This window comes from Hemiscyllium ocellatum, chromosome 9, assembly GCF_020745735.1.
Source record: "Hemiscyllium ocellatum isolate sHemOce1 chromosome 9, sHemOce1.pat.X.cur, whole genome shotgun sequence".
Classification (NCBI taxonomy): Eukaryota; Metazoa; Chordata; class Chondrichthyes; order Orectolobiformes; family Hemiscylliidae; genus Hemiscyllium; species Hemiscyllium ocellatum.
Window position 1 is genome coordinate 56,235,833 of NC_083409.1, and position 24,166 is coordinate 56,259,998.

Sequence of the window (24,166 nt, forward strand, 5' to 3'; positions counted from 1 at the left end):
CTAAGCAAGTCCCAGATTCACATCCCAGCCTGAACTGACTTGATTGTATCTGACTCTGTGAAGTGAATCTCTGTGAAGTGTTTAGTCTCTGTATTAGGGAGTGGAGAAATCAGTTTCATTTCCTGATTATTACTTGCCCATGCATGTATATGGATATTGAATTTTTCATGTATTTGCAGACACCTTTTGGTTGAGGGCAGGGTAAGATGTGGTGAATCATCTCCCTGTGCGGAAAACATCTACTTGTATGCCATATGTTAGGACACTTATAGAAGCATGCTGCAGGAAATCTTTGTGTCTTCAGGAACAAGCAAGTTGTTTTGGTGCAAACAGGAGGAATTGATGAGAAATAATTTTCATTGATCAGTGGAACTTCCTGTTTTTGATTGAATGGATGATTAATTTAATATGCTTTGACATTTTAGTGAAGGTGACTGAAAGGCTTAGGACATGAGTAGAGAGTTTCAGTTAAATCCTCTGGAACGTAGCCGTGGAACAAGTGAAGTCCATGCGATCATGCAGCAGTGGCTTGCTTGCATGACTTGAGGATAATGTTACTTGAAACTGCTCTGAGGTTTTAAATTCTGTCGCATTATAGAATCATCGTTAGATTTACTGGTATTTTTGTACACTGAAACAACAAGACGAAATCATTAACATGCTCTAAATACTGTTAAAAGTCAAGGTGAAGGCTTCCTTGATCTACGATGGGTGCTTTAAGATAATGCGTAAAATACATAAGCTATGAAACCAGATATGTTTGGCTGGTAAACAATTTTTGAAATAATTTCCCAAGAAGCATACTGGAAAGCTAGTTGTGGAAGGGGGGTGGGTGTGTGGAGATGACAGGGCAATCAACAGCTGAGAGGGAACAGTAAGAACACTTATTCACTGTTTGTTCCATGTAATTATCAGAGTACTTCATATAAAGATAACAGCTGCAATTGCGCATTAACTGCCCCATGTTTCTAGTTTTGCGCAATGAGTAAGTGTTCCTAAATTAGTACCTGCGCTACGTGACTAAAATCACATGGAGTGCGACGCATCTATGTCATAGGACAGAAATCCGTAGGAATCAAAATTAAGGGAAACAAACTTTTCTTCATCTCTGCATACTCTCATTGTACCATTTTCTACTGAAGGCACCAATCCTTGCTGAGCTGTAGTATCCCAATCATTCATCCCTTAAAAATCTAAACAGTAATATATTTGACTGTGGAGGGCATCGTGATCAAGCCTGATCCTGTCCTGTCCTGATACCAACAGTTCTCAGTTGCCAAAAATCACAAACTATTTTTATGCAGGTGCTCTAATTGTAAAACCGACGCTGTTGAGGTCTCATATCTGTGCACAGGCCAGAAATGGAACCTGGATCTTTCCAGTGTTTATTCTTCAGGCCAGGATGATCATTTAATCATTGCACAATGTTTTGTAGGGATTAAGTATTGTATTTTTACAAGCCATTTTTTTTACAATCAGCTGCACTCTGATGAAACATATATCATGTGATGTCATCTGGTGGATGTGGTTTGAAGGCAATGTTTACCTAACCAATTGTATTTGTTGAGCCCAAGAAAGATAACAGTTGTCCAGTTAAGTGTCTACTTTGCAATACATTTGATTCAGTTGGTAAAGAGACCATGGAATTTGGTACAGCGATGTACAGAGCAAAATGATTCTAGTTTCATGTATGGTCACATATGGAGAATGTGGAAGGATAAAATTCAGTGTTTCTGTAATAAAATTCATGGTTGGCCATTTAGAAGTGAAATTAGGAAGCATTTTTCAACATGAGTGGATATCAAGAAAATGAAAAATTCAAAATATATTATAGATTCTGGTTGATTGGAGTTTTCAGAACTCAAATCAATAGATTTTTGTTAGATCAGAAATTTAGATTGAGAAATTTAGTGGGGTGGAAGAAATACAGGTAAATGGAGCTCAGGTACAGATGTGTCATAATGGAACGGAAGGTTTAAACAGGCCTGATGGTCTGAATGGTCTACTTTTGTTCCATTGGTTCCACTGCTAATTACTTCCAAAGGAACCCTGATGGAGGGTCTGTGTATCTGATGAAATTTGGTGACAATAGGACTGAGTGCAGTTGTGGTACTTCTGGGGTCACTTCATTTGGTCAGGATTATTATTTTCTCCATGGTCAAACAGTCTACTCACAATCATCCTGTAGACTTGCATGGGAAAAATGGGCACTTTATGATGTTATTAGAAGACCCAGTGAGACCAATACAAATGAACAACTAAAAGAACAAAGGAATGGAAAAGATCACTCCTAATGTGTTTCGGAAAGACTGCTTTAGATCTCTGTTTTATTGACCTTTCCATTTGATAAACCAAAGAACAGAAATCTGATGGCTTTCTTATTCCTGATCAGTATCCCACTGACCTCTACTGAAAAAGTAGCTTTCTGGTAAGAATAGATGGACTCAGCTGTGATGGATAAACTGTCAGGTATTTGACTGAGTTACTGTGGGGGTCCAACTCATTCCCAGTCTCAGGGTGTGGTTAGCACCTTCAGCAGAGGGGAGAGAAGTTGCTTGGGGGAAATAACTTTGTATTCTTTGAAAGAAATGATTCTGAAAAAGTGTATTGAAGTTACTAACTCTACCTTTACTCTTTGCAGATATCATTGATGCTGTGTGCATTGCTGTACCCTGGACTCATTCTTATCGACCATGGCCATTTTCAATATCCTTATTAGGAATCATGCCCAATGGCTCAGTGTGTGACTGCACTTTGAGGCACTGAGTCATAAAGCATAGCATGATCCTAGGTTCGCTGCCTGACCTTTTATTGAATTAACTTTGAAAAGCATTAAATTGCATTCTGGGTATATCACTCATATCTTTTTTTAAAAAAAACTTATGATAAGAGATGTGACTTTTCTTCAAAATATGCATTAAAACTATTCCAGCACATTAAAATGATGTATCAGTGAGTCCCATCCAGACTCCACCTTTACCTAAATCCTATACACATAATGCATTCTGAAAATTCTGAATAATATTTTTCTTTTGGAAATGTTTTCATATGTGAAGTATGTAACCGTGTGCTGGTTCTGAGAAAGTAAAAGAGATAGTGAGAGTATAAATTTGAACACTGATGCTATCTGGGTGAATACTTGTGAACCATCCTTAACATGAAAACACATATAACTCTGTCAGTCTGGGTCTTGCTTTGTGGGGGTTATTGGGCCTATTATTTGACCACGTCCTGTTTGGCTCTGTGGCATTTTGTCTGGCTCTTAATTATAAGCAAATGGAACTTTACCATGCACTGCCTTTCTTCTGCTACCTCCTTGGAAACTGCTTAAAGAAAGGTCTCAAAGGTGAAGGGTGAGTAACTGAAACAATGAATTAAATAGACTCATGGTCCTTGTCATGTCATATGGATCAAGTGAGGTCTATTTTTAAGACTTGAGAATTGTTCTAGCCTGTCCTGCAATGTAAGCAGCTTAAAATAAACATGCAAGCTACATTTTAATTAAGAGGGAAATCTTTGCTAAATACTGAACTTGAAATTCTTCTCTACTTTCAAATATTTCTTCTAGCTAAGCATATATTTTTGTACATAACAGTTGTGATTTTGTGCTGTTGCATTGGAATTGTACAATGCCAATTTGCAAGCACTTCTAATGGTGAATATAGTGTTCTGTATGGGACAGAGTCTACGGTTCAGGAGATCCCAGTTTCTGCTTGGTTATGTCAGTTGGAACAGTGATGTAGTGATTTGTCTGTGTACCTGGAAAGGAAGGGATGAAAACAAATATCAACCTTCTGTTCTACATTGTTATCCATCAACTCTGATTTCAAGGAGCATGTGCGAACTGCGTGGGGTTAGAATTGGAGTTGCTGACATGAACCCCTAAATTGAGTTGCCTGCTAAAACTCCAGTCTAAGGATTCAGACGTGTAGAATGTTCAAACACACAAAGTATAGTGGTGTTCTCAGTTTGTAGAGACATATGCTGCTATGAGTCAGTGCACTTAGAGATAGAAAGAAAACTAGAAGTGGACTAATATATTTTGTTGATCAAGGGATAAATATTATCCAGGATGTTTAGGCCTCTTTGAAGAGGTAATGAGGAAGTTAGACGAAGGATAGCCAGTGAACATGATCTAATTGGATTTTCAGACGTCCTTTGACAAGCAGGAGGTTGCTAAATAAGAACCCATGGCGTCAAGAGCAAGGTACTAGCATGGATAGAAAATTGGCTGACTGCAGATGGCAGAGAGTGAGGGATAAAGGGGCCTTTTTCAGGATGGCAGTCAGTGACTAGTGGAGTTCTGCAGGGGTCAGTTTTGGGGTCACAACAATTCATGTTATGCATTAATGACCTGGATGAAGGAACTGAGGGCATTGTTTCTACGTTTGTGCATTACACAAAGATAGGTGGAGGGACAGGTAATGCTGAAGAAGTGCATATCTCAGGAGAGATATATTGGCCTAGGAGTCTGTTCGGTGGAGGTTTACGAGAATGGTCCCAGGAATGAAAAGCTTAACATATGAGGAATGTTTGAGGACTCTGGGTTTATACTCAATGGAGTTTAGAAGGACGGGGGGGGGAGGCGGGAGTAGATGTTGGGCAGATGTTTCAATTGGTACGAGAGACTAGGATCCAAGGGCATCGCCTTCGAGTAAAGGGAAGACCTTTTAGAATTGAGATAAGGAGGAACTTCTTAAGTCAGAGAGTGGTGAATTTATGGAATTCATTGCCAGAGAAGGCTGTGAAGGCCAGGTCATTGAATATATTTAAAACTGAGATTGATACTCAAGAAGCTATCTAAGGGATCGAGGTTATGGGGGGAAAGCGAGAGAATGGGGGTTGAGAAACGTATCGTCCATGGTTGAATGGTGGAGCAGACTTGCTGGGTTAAATGGTCTAATTTCAGCTCCTATGTCTTATGGTTTAAAGACTTGGACAGGTTAGGAGAGTGGGCAAAGAAGTGGAATACAGTGTGGGAAAACAACAAATTATGCATTTTTGATAGGAAGAAAAAAGGCTTAGATTATCTTCTAAATGGGGAAAAGCTTTGAAAATCTGAAGGACTTGGGAGTCCTAGTTCAGGATTCTTTGGAGGCGAATATGCAGGTTCATTTGGCAGTTAGGAAGGCAAATGCAATTAATTTCAACAGGGCTTGAATACAAGACCAGGAATGTACTGCTGAGGCTGTACAAGGCTCAGGTCAGACCATATTTGAAATATTATGAGCAACTTTGGTGCCCGTATCTAAGGAAAGGTGTGCTGGCATTGGAAGGGGTTCAGAGGAGATTTACAAGAATAATCCCATGGTTGAAGAGTTTATCCAATGAGGAATGTTTGAGGACTCTGGGTCTGTACACATTTCTTGTTGAAACGTACAAAATACTGAGAGGCCTGGATAGAGAGGAGGTGGAGAAGACGTTCCCACTAGAAGGTGAGACTAGAACCTGAGGGCACAGCTTCAGAGTGAAAGGATAATCCTTTAGAATTGAGATGAGGAGGAATTTCCTCAGCCAGCGGGAGGTTAATCTGTGGAACTCATGGCTGCAGAAGGCTGTGAAGGCCAAATCATTGAGCATACTTAAGATGAGGTAGATAGGCTCTTAATTAGTAAGAGGCTCAGAGGTTACGGGGTAAAGGCAGGAGAGTGGGGTTGCAAAACATTTTAACTATGGAGCAGACCTAATGGGCAAATTGGCCTACTTCTGTTCCTATGTCTTATGGGCACATCCCTGCTCTTCAGAAGCATCTGGTCAAGTCGATTGGGCTTCAATATAACATTTCACCCAAATGACAGCACCAGATTCAAGTCAGCATCTTCTCAGTATCTAACTGGAGTTCGTGTCATGGTAGTGTTCTTATCTCTTATCTCTGAGCCAGGAGCCTAGGTTCAAGTCCCACCTGTTACACAGGCATGTAATAACATCATTGAACAGGTTGATTTGAAAATTTGTACATTACTGGAATGTCAAACTAAATATAGATACATAAGTGCATGAATAGTTTTGACTTAAAACCTTTTAATTCAAATGAGAATGCGACCAATCAGTTAAGGACTATGGAAACGTGTCTACACCAGCTGTAAGGTAATTTACTTGACACTGCATCTAACATTCTATGTTGCATGTGGAGCACCTGCTGACTGGTACTTTTGTTTTTAGACATCTTTTGAATTAACATAAAATGGTATTCATTCATTAAAACTTGTACGTATGCAACCATTTATTATAGGGATAGCAATGTTATTGGCAATCTATTGTGAACAACCATTATTTTGACTTACCATGGAGTGTTGCTTTCAGTCCATAATTGTCATGGGGATGAAGACATAACTCTACAGATCTTATTCTGTATCCATGCTGTACTCTTGGAACCAAGAACAATTTTAACAGATTATATCTTTTTCTGGTCCAGTTATGTAGCATTCTTTTAAAAATGTGCATGTGGAAGCTTTTAGATTTCTAAGCTTATTCTTGAGCCTGTGTCATTAGCAGGCTGATATTTATTGTCTACCCCTAACTGCCTTGAGAAGATTCTGCTGATCCATCTTCTTGAACTGCTGCAGACCATGTGCTGTCCCAATAACAGTGAAGAAACGGCAATATTTTGAAGATTTAGAGAGAAGTTTGTAGATGGCTATGTCTCATGTGCCTACTGGACGGTCCGAGATGGTAGAAGTCATGGGTATGGAAGATGCCTTCAAAGGAGGCATGGCAAGTTCCTGCATTGTAGTTGCACAAACGCTGAAGCCATTTTCCACAGAAAATGGAAAGTGTTGGAATTTGAGTTGATGAAGACAATCTGACTCCGCTTATCGCCTCATGACTCAAATGGGAAAATTGCCTTCAGTTTGATATAGAATCACAGACTGAGTGAGGCTAGTCATTAGTCCCTGCTAAATTAATACTAATTAGGGAAACAATTGAAATACTTTTGATTTTATTTAAGGTGATGATAAAGGAGGGACAAGTAGCCAGAGCTCTTCTGTATGATTGCTACCAAATTTCCACTACTACAAAGTCGATTGCTGAGTAATCCACTGACTTTCAGAACTGCTATATGGTTGAAGATTCTGGCATTGTGAGATTTCCCTGCATAGCAAGTGTGAGAAATATGGTGCTATGTAATGCTCTCTGCAATGGTTTTTCTTTTTGCTATGGATGTTAAAGCTAAAGGCAAAAAGTGAACTTTACTTTTTAAGATAACAAATCTCTTCTGTTCTGTTACAGATTGATACAGTTGATCAAAATTGCCCTAGTTGTGATGATTTCATTTGCCTTTTGCTGGCTACCCTTCCTCACCAGTCTCCAGCAGTCCCTCCAGGTGCTTCAAAGGCTTTTTCCATTTGACAGAGGCTTGTTTGAGGTATGCTAATAATGAACTTCAGGTGATAATGCTACCTAAATTTATTTACTCAGAAATATTTGGAAACAGTGATCACAACTCCTTATGTTTTAAGATAACTATGAATAAGGATAAGACAGGTACTAAATTGTGGGAGGGAAAATTACATCAGTATTAGGCAGAAGCTAGAGAGTGTTAACTGGGAGGAACTGTGATCGGCAAGTCCACATTTGACATGTGGCAGTTGTTTAATGACTTGCTGATCAGAGTTCAGGATCAGCATGTTCCAGTCAGGAACAAGGACAAGGATGGCAAGGTAAGGGACTCTTGGACTCATGGGCGGTTGTGAATTTAGTCAAAAGTGAAAAAAGAAGCATTTTAAGGTTTAGGAAGCTAAAATTGGATAAGGTCCATGAGGAATATAAAGAAACCAGGAAAGAACTCCCTCAAGAAATTCAGAGAGCAGGAAGGGGCCATGAAATGACCTTGGCAAACAGGGTTAAAGAGAATCCCAAGGCATTCTATACATATTTAAAAAATAAGAGGATGACTGGGAGGACCATTCAATGATAAAGGAAGGAACTGTGCTTGGAGGCAGAGGTTGTAGTTGAGATCCTAAATGAATATTTTGCGTTGGTATTCACCCAGGAGAAGGACATAGTGGATAGTGAGATTTGTGTGGAGTATGCTAACATGAGATCAAGAAAGAAGTGGTGTTGGATCTCTTGAAGGGCATTCAGGTGGATAAGTCTCCAGAACCCGATGGTATCTACCCCAGGTTATTGAGAGAGACAAGAGAGGAGATTGCTAAGGCCTTGATTGCTGAGATCTTTGTATCATCATTAGCCACTGGAGAGGTCCTAAAGGACTGGCGAGTAGCTATTGTTGTTCCTAATTTCGAGAAGGGAAATGGGCATAATCCAGGAAGCTAGTAGAAAGTGAGGACTGCTGTTGCTGGAGATCAGAGTTGAGAATGTGGTGCTGGAAAAGCACGGCAGGTCAGGCAGCATCCAAGGAGCAGACAAATCTATGTTTCCAGCAGAAGCCCTTCATCAGGAATGAGCATTCCTGATTAGTCTCACATTGGTAGCTGGGAAGCTGTTGGAGAGAATTCTTGGGAATAGGATTGTGCGGGGCAGGTCATGTCTTACTAATTTGATTGAATTTTTTGAGAGGTTGACAAAGGTGACTGTTAAGAGTAGAGCACTGGCTGTTGTCTACATGGATTTCAGTAAAGCTTTTGACAAGGTCCTTCATGGTAGGCTCATCCAGAAGATTAAGATACTGTGTATTCAGAATTGCCTTGCCCATAGAAGGCAGAGGGTAGTGATGGAAGGGTGCTTTTCAGGCTGGAGGTCCATGAGTAGTGGTGTTCTGTAGAGATCCGTACTGGGACTGCTGATGTTAGTTATATATAAATGACTTGGACAAAAATGTAGATGGGTGGGTTAGTAAGTTTGCAGATGATACAAAGATCAGTGGAATTGTGGATGGTGTAGAAGGTTGTCAGAAGTGACAATGGGAGATAGATCAGTTGCAAATATGGGCAGAAAAATGGCAGTTTAATCCGGGTAACTGTGAGGTGCTGTGCTTTGGGAGATTAAATGTTAAGGGAAAGTGTACAGGTAATGGCAGGACCCTGAACAGCATTGATTTACAGAGGGATCTTGGGATCCATAGCTCCCTGAAATTAGTCACTCAAGTGGATAGAGTGGTAAAGAAGGCATTTAGCATGCTTGCCTTTAATGGTCAGAGAATTGAGTATAAGATTGTTGCTTAATAAGACTTTGATTAGGCCGACTTAGAGTACTGCATTCAGTTCTGGTTGCCACATTACAGGAAGGATGTGGAGGCTTTGGAAAGGGTGCAGATGAGCTTTACAAGGATGTTGCCTTGATTAGAGGGTATGAACTATAAGTATCGGCTAGAAAAACTGCTTGTTTCTCTGGAGCAGTTTAGGCTGACGCAAGACTTGATAGAAGACTATAATATTATGAGATTCATCGATAGGGTTGACAGTCAGAATCTTTTTCCAGAGTTGAAATGCCTAATACAAGGGAGCATGCTTTTAAGGTGAGAGTGGGAAGTTCAAAGGAGTTGTGAGGTGCAAGTTCTTTTTACACAGAGTGATAGGAGTCTGGAATTTGCTGCCAGGGGTGATGGTGGTGGAGGCAGATATGATGGGGCCGATTAAGGAATTTTTAGGTAAGCACATGAATATGCAAGAAATGGAGGGGTAGGCAGAAGGCATTAGTTTAATTGGCACAACATCGTGGGCTGAAGGGCCTGTTCCTGTGCTGTACTATTCTATGTTCTATTTTCTTTTAAAAATTGGGTTGTAGCTTTGAAATATACTTGACTTCTTCCATATTGTCAGTGTTTGTGTGGTAGGAAGATACTTTCGTGTGAGTTTGGCTGAATTACGAAAACTTTGGGCAAAAGATATTTTAAGAATTGGGCCAAAGTTGGGAATCCGGTTGTACAACCACATTTAAGCGACAGAACTCTGTGTCCTCACCTGACATTTCACTGATAATATTAGCTCAGCATCAGTTTAAGAGTCTGCAGGGGATGACTTATTTGGAAGTGGGTGAGGATTAACTTGAGAAATTGTTAGCGTAAGCACTCTACAACTGACGTGTGACGTGTTGACCATCTCCAATTGCTGTTGAAAAAAAAACGCTGATAAGTGTAAATTACATGATGAGCTATAAAATTGATAGCTTGTTCAGTTTGTTTGTAGAATGTGTCAAGTGTTAACCTTCTAACCTTTCTCTGTGTCCTCATCAAATTCAGGGCAGATATTCTATACATGTCATGTACAAGAGAAATGATTCTGTTGTAGTGGGGTGTGGTGGATTTGCCTGTGAAGTTATGTCCTCTCTAGTTGTGACATTGACAACTGTCTCTGCTGTTTCTATTTCCTGTTCTGAACAGAGGTATCAAATATTGCATTCTTGATACTGATATCACAGCTATCCACAGATAGCCCATTTATAGAATCAATCTACCCCAAACATAACCCTTGAAAGTGGTGGGGCAAATACATTATAAACACCAGTCTTGCTGCCACTGACACGGTTGTGCATATTAAAGACTCACATCAGACTCTGTCTTTAGTGTTTGATTCACTGTAAACAGCCGCTTTGCTGAAATCAAAGTACTGGCAGTTTTAAAAATACTATGACTCATGGCCTAAGTGATTGCAACTCACTTGTTCTGGTCCAAACAGGTAACTTCAGTTTTCAGCACCATTTGCCTGTTCAATTCTGCTACAACAGGAGAAATTATTGGAGCAGGAAGCAAGGTTTCAAATGTTTTCTGAAGCATTGAAATAAAAGGGAGCTATTTTTCTTTTGCAAATTTGTTTTAAAATTGTATTTAGATGATGTATTTTATGTGCTTGAACAAAGCCGAAACCCTTACCACACTACCAGTACAGGACAGATTGGAAATACTTCCATCAGTTGGTGAGCTCCATAAATTTGTGCCATCTTTCCTACTTCTCTTATCTGTTTAAAAATTGTTTGTAGAACAATTCTCTTTTATTCTTTGGATGTTGGCATCACTGGAAAGGCCTTCATCCAAAAAATGCTGAGGACAAGAAGATATTGATTTAGGGAGAATTTGAATTTAACCCATGTGCAAGATAGCTTTTCCTTTTAAAAAAAAAATGTCAAGTACATAACACTTAATCATTGTTCACTTTAAAAGCATGTCATGTGAAATAATTTTCAAAATTCTATTCGTTTTGAAATGGTGGTTTATAAATGTAACCCCACTGTTTAAGAAAGAAAAGATAAAAATTGGGAATTGTTAACCTGTTAGCTTGATATCAATAGTAGGGAAAATACTAATATCGATTATAAAGGATGTAATTATTGAATATTTTGACAATTATCTGATTGAACAGAATCAGCATGAATTTATGGAGAAGAAAATATGTTTTACAAATCTAAGTTGTTTTTTTGAGGATATACTGACAGTTGATGTGAGCGATCCAGTGGATGAGGTGTATTTGAATTTTCAGAAGGCTTTTGATAGAGTTCTACAAGAGGTCAGTATGGAAAGTTAAAGCACATGTAATTGCGAGTAACACAATAGCCTTGATTGATAATTGGTTAACAGGCTGAAAACACTGTCTGAATAAATTGGCCATTCTTAGGTTGGCAGGCTTTGAACAGTGAGGTACCACAGGGTCAGTGGCTAGGCCCCAGTTGCTCACAACAAGTATCAATAGTTGGATGTGGCAGGCCAGTTGTAATATTTCCATTGCAAAACTTCTGGGAATCTTAAGTAATGAGGAGAATGAAAAGAGGCTTCACATGGATTTAAACAGGCTGCATGAGTGGATGACAGTGTGGCAAATAGAATATAATGTGGGCAACTGCCAGGTTGTTAACTTGTGTAGGTGGAGAGTGTTTCTTAAGTGAGAGATTGTAAAAGTGTTAATGCCTAAAGGGACTCTGGTGTCCTTGTTCATAAGTCACTGAAAGTTAACAACTAGGAGGTCATGTTGTGGCTGTACAGGACGTTGGAATATTGCATGCAATTGTGGTCTCCTTTCTATCAGAAAGATGTCGTGAAACTTGAAAGGGTTCAGAAAAGATTTACAAGGATGTTGAAGGGAGAGGTTGCATAGGCTGGGGCTATTTTCCCAGGAGCGTCGGAGGCTGAGAAGTGACCTTATAGAGGTTTATAAAATCATGAGGGGCATGGACAGGATAAATAGACAAAGTGTTTTCCTTGAGGTGGGGGAGTCCAGAACTAGAGGCCACAGATTTAGGGTGAGAGAGGAAAGATATAAAAGAGACCGAAGAGGCAACTTTTTCACTCGGGGTGGTTTGTGTATGGAATGTGTTGTCGAGGAAGTGGTGGAGGCTATTACAATTGCAACATTTAAAAGGCATCTGGTTGGGTATATGAATAGGAAGGGTTTGGAGGGATATGGGTCAGGTGCTGGCAGGTGGGACTGGATTGGGTTGGGATATCTAGTTGGCACACATGAGTTGGACTGAAAGGTCTGTTTCTGTCCTGTACATCTCTATGACTCTAATTCATAGAGGTGTGTTAGTCTTTATTGCAATAAGATTTGAGGACAGAAGCAAAGCAGTCTTGCTTTTAGTTATATAGAACACAGGTGAGACTGCAGGCACAATCTGTTTCTATTTTAATGATGTTTGTTTTCACCTGAATTTCTGCATTGAAACCTCCAGGAATGTTGTTTACAAGCTTTACTTCCTTTTGACCTCACCATGTTAAAGTAAAAATGCACTACACACTAAACTCATTTTCTAATATGTTCTTTTCTCTTTTAAAACTGAAGCTTGATTTCATCTGATCAATGCCATTTGATTTATCGTGTTTCCTTTCTTATCCTTCAGTCCTTGTACTTGCAAAATACACTGGGTGATTCTATCCTTGTTTATGATCTATTTTGAGATTTCAGTTATGATAGTAAAGTGGATATATTTTCTGTGAATGGCCACTAGTCTGTGCTATTGCATAATTTATTTGTAACCTTGGGCAGAAAATTAAGATGTTAACTTTTTTCTATTTGCATAGTTCCCTACTCGTGCTGTTGCCAAACAGTAGCAAGGAAAGTACTGTTTTTCATTGCCTTGGTGTTTCAGTAGTTGAGGGATTAGAGTTGTTTTCTTGAGCCTGAATTCCGTTTCCAATGTTTTCAGCTTTCACTGACCTCTGTACTTCAATGTTATTGTGCACTTGCCTGCAATGAGTCAGAACACCCTCTGAGAAGCAGGGAAAACTGCAGTGCACCATAGCCCCCGACCTGATGAAGACTCATCCCAACCCATTGCTTGTTTCAGTGATTGGGTAATGTGTGGAGACAGGAAAACACAGAGGTAGAAATAAAAATTAGAATTGGCTGAACTCGAACTTTCCTGGTCCAGCTATGTTGTTCAATAATGTAGAAAGAAAATAATAGTGAGCAATTTATGGAAAGGTAGTCAGAATTAAAATCATTTACATTAAAGAAAAATAGGAAGGGACATGATCCTGTCATCTGTTGAGCCATGGGTTTATAAGTTGTATTATGAAATAATAATGTTTATAATACGTAACGCCTGTTGATGTCTTGTTTTGACTTGCGGATGTTTAGGTACTCTCTCTTGACACAGTGGTGAGGTCACATTACATCTTTATGACAGCAATGTATCAAGATGAACATGTTTAGACATTAATGGAAGAATAAAGTCATAGAGATGTACAGCATAGAAACTCAGTCCAACTCGGCCATGCTGTTTAGATATCCCAACTCAATCTAGTGCCCCTTGCTAGCACCCGGCCCATATCCCTCCAAATCCTTCCTATTCACATACCCATCCAAATGCCTTTTAAGTGTTGCAATTGTCTAACCTCCACCACTTCCTCTGGCAGCCCATTCCACACATGCACCACCGTCTGCATGAAAAAGTTGCCCCTTAGGTCTCTTTTATATCTTTCCCCTCTCATCCTAAACCCAGGCCTCTAATTCTCCCTCACCCCAGGGAAAAGGCCTTGTCTATTTAGCCTATCCATGCCCCTCATGATTTTATAAACTTCAATAAGGTCACCCTTCAGCCTCCGATGCTCCAGGGGAAAGAACCCTAGCCTATTCAACCTCTTCCTATAGCTCAAATCCTCCAACCGTGGCAGCATTCTTCTAAATCTTTTCTGAACCCTTTCAAGTTTCACAACACCCTTCCAATAGGAAGGAGATGGTACAAAAGGATGCCTTTAGGCCCATCGAGTATACTAGCTTTCTGGACCACAATCTAGTCAATTTTGTTTTTATATGTGATCCTGGTCATTCTGCAAATTTGTTTTCCTTGATTGCCAACTCAGTTTCCTTTTGAAATTACCATCCTCTTGGCAAAACATATCTGGTCATCACTGTGTTGGGGTGAAATAACCTCTTCCTCACAACTCTACTGTATCTCTGATCCAAAATTTTGCAATCTGTTTCCCACAAACATTTTGTTATTAGTAAGCTTGGATCTTTGTTAGGTTTTGCAGCAGAATCACCAGGTATTAGTATATATTTGAAAAAAAACACTGGAAATTACTGAAACATTAATTGGAATAAGATAATGCCATATAGCCTATCAAGCTGGAGGAGAAGAACATGCTGAAGTCTCTGAGAAAAGACCCCAAACTACCAGTGTGAAAATGCAACCATGTTAGCTAGCCCTGCCTGATTAGATCAGATTAGATTAGATTACTTACAGTGTGGAAACAGGCCCTTCGGCCCAACAAGTCCACACCGACCCGCCGAAGCGCAACCCACCCATACCCCTACATATACCCCCCACCTAACACTACGGGCAATTTAGCATGACCAATTCACCTGACCCGCACATCTTTGGACTGTGGGAGGAAACCGGAGCACCCGGAGGAAACCCACGCAGACACGGGGAGAACGTGCAAACTCCACACAGTCAGTCACCTGAGGCGGGAATTGAACCCAGGTCCCTGGCGCTGTGAGGCAGCAGTGCTAACCACTGTGCCACCGTGCCATAGTTTTATACAAGGAAACTAATCACAGTAATTTAGGAACTATTGTATTTAATATTTTGTTAATTCTATGATCTACATAACTTGTTATAATTCACAATTCTCCTCTTAACCAGAATGTATCCAACTTCTTTAAATAAGTTATTCTGCTTTTGCTGGATATCTGCTCTGGATGCTCTCAGTTCTATTAGCAAGAAAACAAAATACCTAAATGTTTTTTTTTGCAGAACACTTGTTTCTCCAGTGAATCACTGCGAGATTAAAACCATTATATTGTTTATCTTAGGTTTTTATTCATCATGTAGAATAGATTCAGCAAAAAACTGATTAAGCTGAATAAATTAATTCTGCCACAAAGGATCCAGGTAAATGTCTGGTTTGGAACAGAGTGTCGTATCACAATGATTTGTGTCCTGCTGACAACAGTAATGGGAAAAAACTATTGTCTGCGGATAACAACAGAATGGATAAATGTTCCAGAAATTTTATGCTGTAAATTGTTAAATGGGAGAAATGCAATCCAGAGAATAGAAATTTGATAGATTACACATATTGTGTGGAAAGAGTGTGCTTGATGAATTTGATGGCCTTTTTTTCATTCCCTGCTTTCTGATCTCATTTGTCTGACAATGAGAACAATTCTACTTCTTTGTACTTGTTTCAATTTCCAAGTATTTCATGTCCCAAAATTGTCTTTGTTATACTTCTGTAAAACGTCTCTGCATCTTTGAGAAGACCTTGTCTCATTATTCATATTTCAAATGTGTATTTGCTGGTCAAAGTCCACCGCATGTCATCATGTGCATGGTTCATTGTTAGTATGAGTCAACATGATACTGGACAGAGAAGCAAGGGAGTAAATGGCTGCCATGTAGGCTCTGGTGTGATGAAGCTGTGGAACGAGTAATCTAAAAATTGGAATTGCAAATGTTTTTGACTGTTAACATTTTCCAAGGCCAGTGGTATTCAGTGAAACAATTTGCATGTTATCTCTCATTATTTACATGTGTTTTCAAAATAGGATAAAGTCGGAAATGTGTGGTGCAGTTTATCTGTGCTATTGAAGGTGAAGAAGGTTTTAGCTCCTGCAACCCAGGTTTGGCTCAGGTAATGCTTTGACCTTGTCAATATTTCATAGTTTGCCTTTCATCACCAATACCCCCATTGATGATGTGTTTTGTTTTAAGGTAATTGTGATTAACGAACAAATACATTCTGAGATTTTAAATTAATAGGTCTCAATTTTCTCCCCACCTTTACTAAAGATAGTAACTTGTATTGGAAAGTGGTTCAGTAGTGGTTCAGCTATTCTCAAATATCATGCTCAAATAGCCATTTAGATAAGGCTGGAATATTTATACCATCTTCAACCAGATGATGCATGTCCCTTCATTCTGAAGGCCCCAGCATCACAGATACCAATCTTGGCCATTTTAATTCATTACCAGTGATATAAAGAAATAGCTGTGTAGACTGCATGCAACAAAAGCTAGGAGCCTTGAGAACATCCTGTTTGCAATGCTGAAGACTGGTGCTACTGCCAAGCTGTTCCAGTACACTAACTACCTTGCATCTACCTAATAAAGTGCAAAATTGCCAGGTATGTCCTGTCCACCAAAACTGGACCAAGTCTTAACTCACCAATTAATATTCCATCAATCTTCTTTCAGCCATCAGTAAATTGATCAAAGTGTCATAATTGAGTCATTGATATCTACGTCACAGAAAAAGATCCTTCAGCCTTTCAGCTTTGCACTGGTTAAAAACAACCCCCAACTATTCTAGTCCCATTTCCCAGTAGTTGTCCCATAGCATTGAATGCCTTGGCATCATTACTGCACATGTAAATACCACATAAATGTTTCTGCCTCTACTACCCTGTCAAGCAGTGAGTTCCAGATTCCCACCACCCTCTGGATGCAAACATTTTCCTGATATTCCCTTTAAACCTGCTTGTTAATTTACGTCTGTACCTCTGGTAATTGATCCTGCCAGCTAAGGTCAAAGCTTCTTCTTGTCTACCTAATCTGTGACTTCCACCAGTTTGTACACCTCAAAACTGTGTCCGTTCAGTCACCTGTGCTCCAAGGAAAACAAACCCAGTCTGCCCAATCTCCCTTCTGTTGTGGACTCAACTGTGGGTGAGGCTATTTTGGATTTGGTTGTGTGTAATGGTCTCAGTAAAATATTCTTTTGGAAACTGACCATAAGATGGTAGAATCTAGTATTCAGTAGGTGAGTGATAAACTTGAGTTGGAAATAACCTGAGTAATTACAAAGGAATGAGGGGAGAGTTGGTTCAAGTGGACTGGGAAAGGGGTTTAGCAGAAAAAATAGTTGTTGAACAATGCCAAACAGTAGTTTATGGTTCACAACAAAGATATACCCCAGGGAGGAAGAGGATTCTCAGAACGGGATAAAATGACCAAGGTTAACCACAGAAATTAAGGATAGTATCAAATTGTAAAAATGTGTAATAGTGGTAAGTTAATGGATTGGAAAGTTTTAAAATTCTACAAAAGGTGACCAAATAAATAAGAAAGGTGGAAAAAAAACATTGAGGGTAAACTATCAATAATATAAAATAAATCATATGAAGAGCTTCTTTTAAATATATAAAAAGAAAGAAGTAGTGCTATTGAATGGCATTTACTCACTAGTAACCTGCTCAGTTTGGTTTTGCTAGGACGTTTTGCTCCAGACCTTTGGTCCTAACATAAATACGAGCTGAATTCCAGAGGTACATTGAGAGTGATTGCATTGATATTCAGGCAGCACCAGCAGTCAGTGGGACACCAAGGAGGTTGGTAAAATTAAAACCAGCGAGAATGAGGGGAGAGGTCTTTGTTGGCAGTAGTCAGGCCTAGCAGAAATTAAGTTGGTTGTGGGAGTCCAATCATTTCAACCCTAGGATATCACTGCAAGATTTAGTCCTGTTTAGTCACAAACTGGTGTCCTCCTTCGACTCAAATCCTAGGTACACGTATCTGCTTCCTCGATGACATTTCCTGTTTGGTCAGATATCTGTGTCCAGGTGCAACAAGCCCAGGACAACATTCAGGTTCGGGCTGATGATTAGCAACAAACTAGAGGGCATAGGTTTAGGGTGAGAGGGGAAAGACTTTAAAGGGACCTAAGGGGTGACTTTTTCATGCAGAAGGTGATGTGTATATGGAATGAGCTACCAGAGGAAGTGGTGAAGGCTGGTACGATTACAACATTTAAAAGGCATTTGGATGGGTATACGAATAGGAAGGGTTTAGAGGAATATGGGCCAAGTGCTGGCAAATGGGACTAGATTAATTTAGGATATCTGGTTGATATGGACGAGTTGGACCGAAGGGTCTGTTTTGGTGCTGTACATTCCTATGACTCTATGACACACAAATGCCAAGCAACGACAACCACTAACCAGAGAAAATCTAATCACCTCACTGTGATATTCAGTGACATTACCATTGCTGAATCCTCCACCATAAACATCCTAGGGGTTACAATTTAGCCAAAACTTAACTGGGGTAAATACCATTACAAGAGCAGATCAGAAAGTATGTTCAATACCAGGAAACTCATTTCCTGATGACCTACTCCTATCCCCCATTTACTAGGCACAAGTTAGGAGTGTGTTGGAATACTTGATTCTCTGCATGAGTGCTGCTTGAACAACATATGAAGCACACCATCCTCCAGGACAAAGCCTATTTAATTGAAACCCTATTCACCATTTTAAGCATTAATCCTCTCCATAACAGCAGCAGCAGTATATCCAGTCACCAGATAGACAGCAGTAACTCACCAAGGCGTCTTCAACAAGTGCATGAGAATACCAGCATCTGCACATTTCTGTCCAAGTTCACTCCATCCTGACATGGATCTATATTTTCATTCCCTCTTGGTTGGTGGGTCAGAATTCTGGAACTCTTAAGTAGCGATTTTTGAAAAAGTTTGTAGCTCAGATTGAGGTCGAGATGTAAGTTTGCTCGCTGAGCTGCAAGGTTTGTTTTCAGATGTATTGTCATCATACTAGGTATTATCAGTAAGCTTCCAGTGAAGCACTGGTGATATGTCCTGCTTTCTATTTGTTTTTAGGTTTCTTTGGGTGAGTGATATCATTTCTGGTTCTTTTTCTCAGAGAATGACAGATGAGGTCCAAATCGATATGTTTAGAATCATAGAGTCATAGAGATCTGCAGCATGGAAACAGACCCTTCGGTCCAACCTGTTCACGCTGACCAGATATTCCAACCCAATCTAGTCCCACCTGCCAGCACCCGGCCCATATCTCTCCAAACCCTTCCTATTCATATACCTATCCAAATGCCTCTTAAATGTTGCAATTGTACCAGCCTCCACCACATTCTCTTGCAGCTCATTCCATGCACCCTCTGTGTGAAAAAGTTGCCACTGAGGTCTCTTTTATATCTTTCCCCTCTCACCCTAAACCTATGCCCTCTAGTTCTGGACTCCACGACCCCAGGGAAAAGACTTTGCCTATTTATCCTATCCATGACCCTCATAATTTTGTAAACCTCTATAAGGTCACCCCTCAGCCTCCGACACTCCAGGGAAAACAGCCCCAGCCTGTTCAGCCTCTCCCTATAGCTCAGATCCTCCAACCCTGGCAACATCCTTGTAACTCTTTTTTGAACCCTTTCAAGTTTCACGTCTTTCCAATAGGAAGCAGACCAGAATTGCACGCAATATTCCAACAGTGGCCTAACCAATGTCCTGTACAGCCGCAACATAACCTCCCAACTCCTATACTCAATACTCTGACCAATAAAGGAAAGCATACCAAATGCCTTCTTCACTATCCTATCTACCTGTGACTCCACTTTCAAGGAGCTATGAACCTGCAGTCCAAGGTCTCTTTGTTCAGCAACACTCCCTAGCACCTTACCATTAAGTGTATAATTCCTGCTAAGATTTGCTTTCCCAAAATGCAGCACTTCGCATTTATCTGAATTAAACTCCATCTGCCACTTCTCAACCCATTGGCCCAGATCTGGTCCAGATCCTGTTGTAATCTGAGGTTACCCTCTTCACTGTTCACTACACCTCCAATTTTGGTATCATCTGCGAACTTACTAATTGTACCTCTTATGCTCGCATCCAAATCATTTATGTAAATGATAAAAAATATAGGGCCCAGCACCGATCCTTGTGGTACTCCACTGGTCTCAGGCCTCCAGTCTGAAAAACAACCCTCCACCACCACCCTCTATCTTCTACCTTTGAGCCAGTTCTGTATCCAAATGGCTATTTCTCCCTGTATTCCATGATATCTAATCTTGCTAATCAGTCTCCCATGGGGAACCTTGTTGAACGCTTACTGAAGTCCATGTAGATCACATCTACTGCCCTGCCCTCATCAATCTTCTTTGTTACTTCTTCAAAAATCTCAGTCAAGGTTGTGAGACATGATTTCGCACACACAAAGCCATGTTGACTGTCCCGAATCAGTCCTTGTCTTTCCAAATACATGTACATCCTGTCCCTCAGGATTCCCTCCAGCATCTTGCCCACCACCGAGGTCAGGCTCACCGGTCTATAGTTCCCTGACTTGTCTTTACCGCCCTTCTTAAACAGTGGCACCACGTTTGCCAACCTCCAGTCTTCCGGCACCTCACCTGTGACTATCGATGATACAAATATCTCAGCAAGAGGCCCAGCAATCACTTCTCTAGCTTCTCAGAGTTCAAGGGTACACCTGATCAGGTCCTGGGGATTTATCCAACTTTAACCGTTTCAAGACATCTAGCACTTCCTCCTCTGTAATCTGGACTGGGCATTTTGCAAGATGTCACCATCTATTTCCCTACAGTCTATATCTTCCATATCCTTTTCCCCAGTAAATACTGATGCAAAATATTCATTTAGTGTCTCCCCCATTTTCTGTCGCTCCACACAAAGGCCGCCTTGTTGATCTTTGAGGGGCCCTATTCTCTCCCTAGTTACCCTGTTGTCCTTATATATTTGTAAAAACCCTTTGGATTCTCCTTAATTCTGCTTGTCAAAGCTATCTCATGTCCCCATTTTGCCCTCCTGATTTCCCTCTTAAGTATACTCCTACTTTCTTTATACTCTTCTAAGGATTCACTCGATCTATCCTGTCTATACCTGACATATGCTTCCTTCCTTTTCTTCATCAAACCCTCAATTTCTTTAGTCATCCAGCATTCCCTATACCTACCAGCCTTCCCTTTTACTCTGACAGGAGTATACTTTCTTTGGATTCTTGTTATCTCATTTCTGAAGGCTTCCCATTTTCCAGCCGTCCCTTTACCTGCGAACATCTGCCTCCAATCAGCTTTCGAAAGTTCTTGCCTAATACTGTCAAAATTGGCCTTTCTCCAATTTAGAACTTCAACTTTTAGGTCTGACCTATCCTTTTCCATCACTATTTTAAAACTAATAGAATTATGGTCGCTGGCCCCAAAGTGCTCCCCCACTGACACTTCAGTCACCTGCCCTACCTTATTTCCCAAGAGTAGGTCAAGTTTTGCACCTTCTCTAGTAGGTACATCCACATACTGAATCAGAAAATTGTCTTGTACACACTTGACAAATTCCTCTCCATCTAAACCTTTAACACCATGGCAGTCCCAGTCGATGTTTGGAAAGTTAAAATTATTGATAGAGTTCAGGTTGGAATGCCATGATTCAAGAAATTCTCGTGCGTGTCTCTGTTTGGCTCATCCTAGGATAGATGTGGTGTCCCAGTCAAACTGGTGTCCTTCTTTGTCTATATGTCATGATACTAATGATAGTGGATCATGTCTTTTTGAAGCTAGTTGATGTTCATATATCCTGGTGGCCAGCATACAGACAAAGAAGTACACCACTTTGACTGGGACAATGCATCCTATCCAAGACAAGCCAAGCAGAGAGACACATGAGAATTCTTTGAAGCATACCATTCCAAACGGAACTCTATCAATAAACACATCAATTTGGACCCCATCTACCATCCTCCAGAGAAAGCAACTGGAAATGATATCACCCATCCAAAGAAACTTAAACATATAAATCGAAAGCAGGACACGCCACCAGCGCTTCACCGGAGGCTCACTGATGATGTTACCCAGTATGGTGATGAAACGTCTGAAAACAAACCTTCCAGCTCAGCGAGCAAACTTACATTTTAAGTGGTTTATATGTTTACCTCAGATGCGTTCAAGGTGGTGTAATGGTAATCTGACTGCACTAGTCATCCATGAGGCCAGGCAAATCTCTGGGGCATGGATTTGAATCTCACCATTGTATTTGGTAAAATTTGAACTCAATTACTAAATCCAGAATTAAACACTAGACTAATAGTGACCAGGAAACCATTGTTAATTGTAATTAAAAGCTGCCTGGTTCACTAATGGCCTTTAGAAAAGGAAAGTCATCAGCAACATATTTGATTCTTAAATGCCCTCAAGTAGCCATACAAGCCACTTCATTCTATCTAACCCCTAAAATGTCTGATAAAAGGAATGTAACTGGACAGACCATGTGTCTTGCTTAATTCCATTAAGAACTGACAACAGAGCACTGTCGACAGTGCAAAGTCTTTGTTATTAATCTCTTAGTGGGGAGGGGGTGGGGGGCTTTTGTTAAAACTGAGAGAACTATTGCACAGACTGGTCAAGATTTGAGCAGACCTAGCAACTCAATACTGGACATCTGTGATATGCTTCGGGCAATCCGTGGCAGTAGAACTGCATTGCACAACAATCTAAGCTGTTCACCCCACATATCCACTACCCTAACATTGCCATCAAGTCAGGAGATCAACCCGCTTTTAATCAAGACTACAGGAGGACATGCCAGGACCAGCTCTAAGCACACCTGAAGGAGGTGTGAAACTAAAGAAGCTGCACAGAACTATCAGTATGCCTAATAGAACAAACAGCGTGCAGTAGACAGATCAAAGTAATCCCACAATCAACCAATCTCATCTGATAAAAGCAAAATACTGCAGATACTGGAAACGAATGAGTGTGATGGAATATTCTCCACTTGCCTTAACAAGTGAAGTCTCCAACCAAACTGAAGAAGCTTGACACCTTCCAGGTCACAGCAGCCTAATTAATTGGTACTCATCTGACACCTTCAACATTCACTCCTTCCACCACTGGGATACAATAACAACATCGACAAGATACACTGCAAAAACTCTCTCTGGCTTCGTAGGCAACATCTTCCAAATCCGCATCCAGTAGCATCTAACAGCATGAGGGCAGCAGATCCACAGGGAAACCCTGCAAGTTCTCCTCCAAGTCTCATACCATCCTGACTTGGAATTATACCATCATTCCTTTGCTGTCATCCCGTTACTCCCTCCCTAACAACACTGTAGGTGTACCTAAACCACATGGACTACTAAGGTTCAACACAGCAAATCACCATCACCCTTTCAAGTAATTGGGAATGGAAAAAACTTGTATCTTAGCCTGTGACACTGACATCTTGTAAATGAATAATATAAATGGATAAGAGGTTGAAACATAGTTTATTCTAATTCTCCTCCATCCCCAAATTGGTTTCAGGATGAGGTTCCAGACAGGCTGGCTGAGAAAGAAAAACCAAAAGAAATAATAATTTATAGCAAGTATGTATTTATTAGAGGGATAAAATATCTGAACGCTGTTATTTTTCTCACAACTAAGCCAGGACTACAGTACACATTAAACATAACATTTTCCACAACCTACTCATTTGTCTTGTATGCACATTTAATATTCACAATAATCTATAAATTCTTCTACTTTATATGCACAGTAGACTTAATGACTTGGATGGCAAATTTGTGTAGTGTATGTTCCATCTAAAAGTGCGGTTCACTGCAAGTGGTTCTAAATTTAGTCATTTGAAGAGCTTGCAGTAACTCAGCAGGTGAATATGCTGCCTCCTGTAGTGCTGAGACATTTGGACTAAGAAGCTGTGACCCTTGACGTGTTTAAGTTAGCTGATCACAGCTGTTGTGACTTTGGGGACATTGCAATTGACCTCAATGCCTTTTTCAACTGAGGAGATTATTTAACTATTGACTTCTGGTGAAAAGTGCAGACTTGTCGATGGTAGGTGGAGACAGATTGCACTTGATACACACTCAACACAAAGAATGGCAGCTTGGAGGTACATAATGCATTGTCAGTACTTGAGATCTAGAAGCTTCACAAGAGTTTTTTTAAAAATGCTGTAATAAGCTAAATTTTATCTTTTGTTTGTTGAGTATTTCATCTTGTATGTATTTTCTCTTATGGACTAGAGAATTAAATTCTACCAAAAAGGATATGTGTTTTTCTACTTGAA

General features: G+C 40.2%; 1 protein-coding gene across 2 annotated transcripts in view; it reads left to right on the plus strand.

Moving 5' to 3' along the window:
* The window catches only part of alg6 (ALG6 alpha-1,3-glucosyltransferase), a 60,590-nt gene that overhangs the window by 13,217 nt on the left and 23,207 nt on the right, over window positions 1-24,166 (plus strand). For both annotated transcript variants that reach the window (XM_060830367.1, XM_060830368.1), the window contains exons 6-9: window positions 2,642-2,706; window positions 3,168-3,353; window positions 7,231-7,366; window positions 15,885-15,970. In XM_060830367.1, the coding sequence (XP_060686350.1) occupies window positions 2,642-2,706; window positions 3,168-3,353; window positions 7,231-7,366; window positions 15,885-15,970 (473 nt within the window). The remainder of the gene's footprint in view (window positions 1-2,641; window positions 2,707-3,167; window positions 3,354-7,230; window positions 7,367-15,884; window positions 15,971-24,166) is intronic.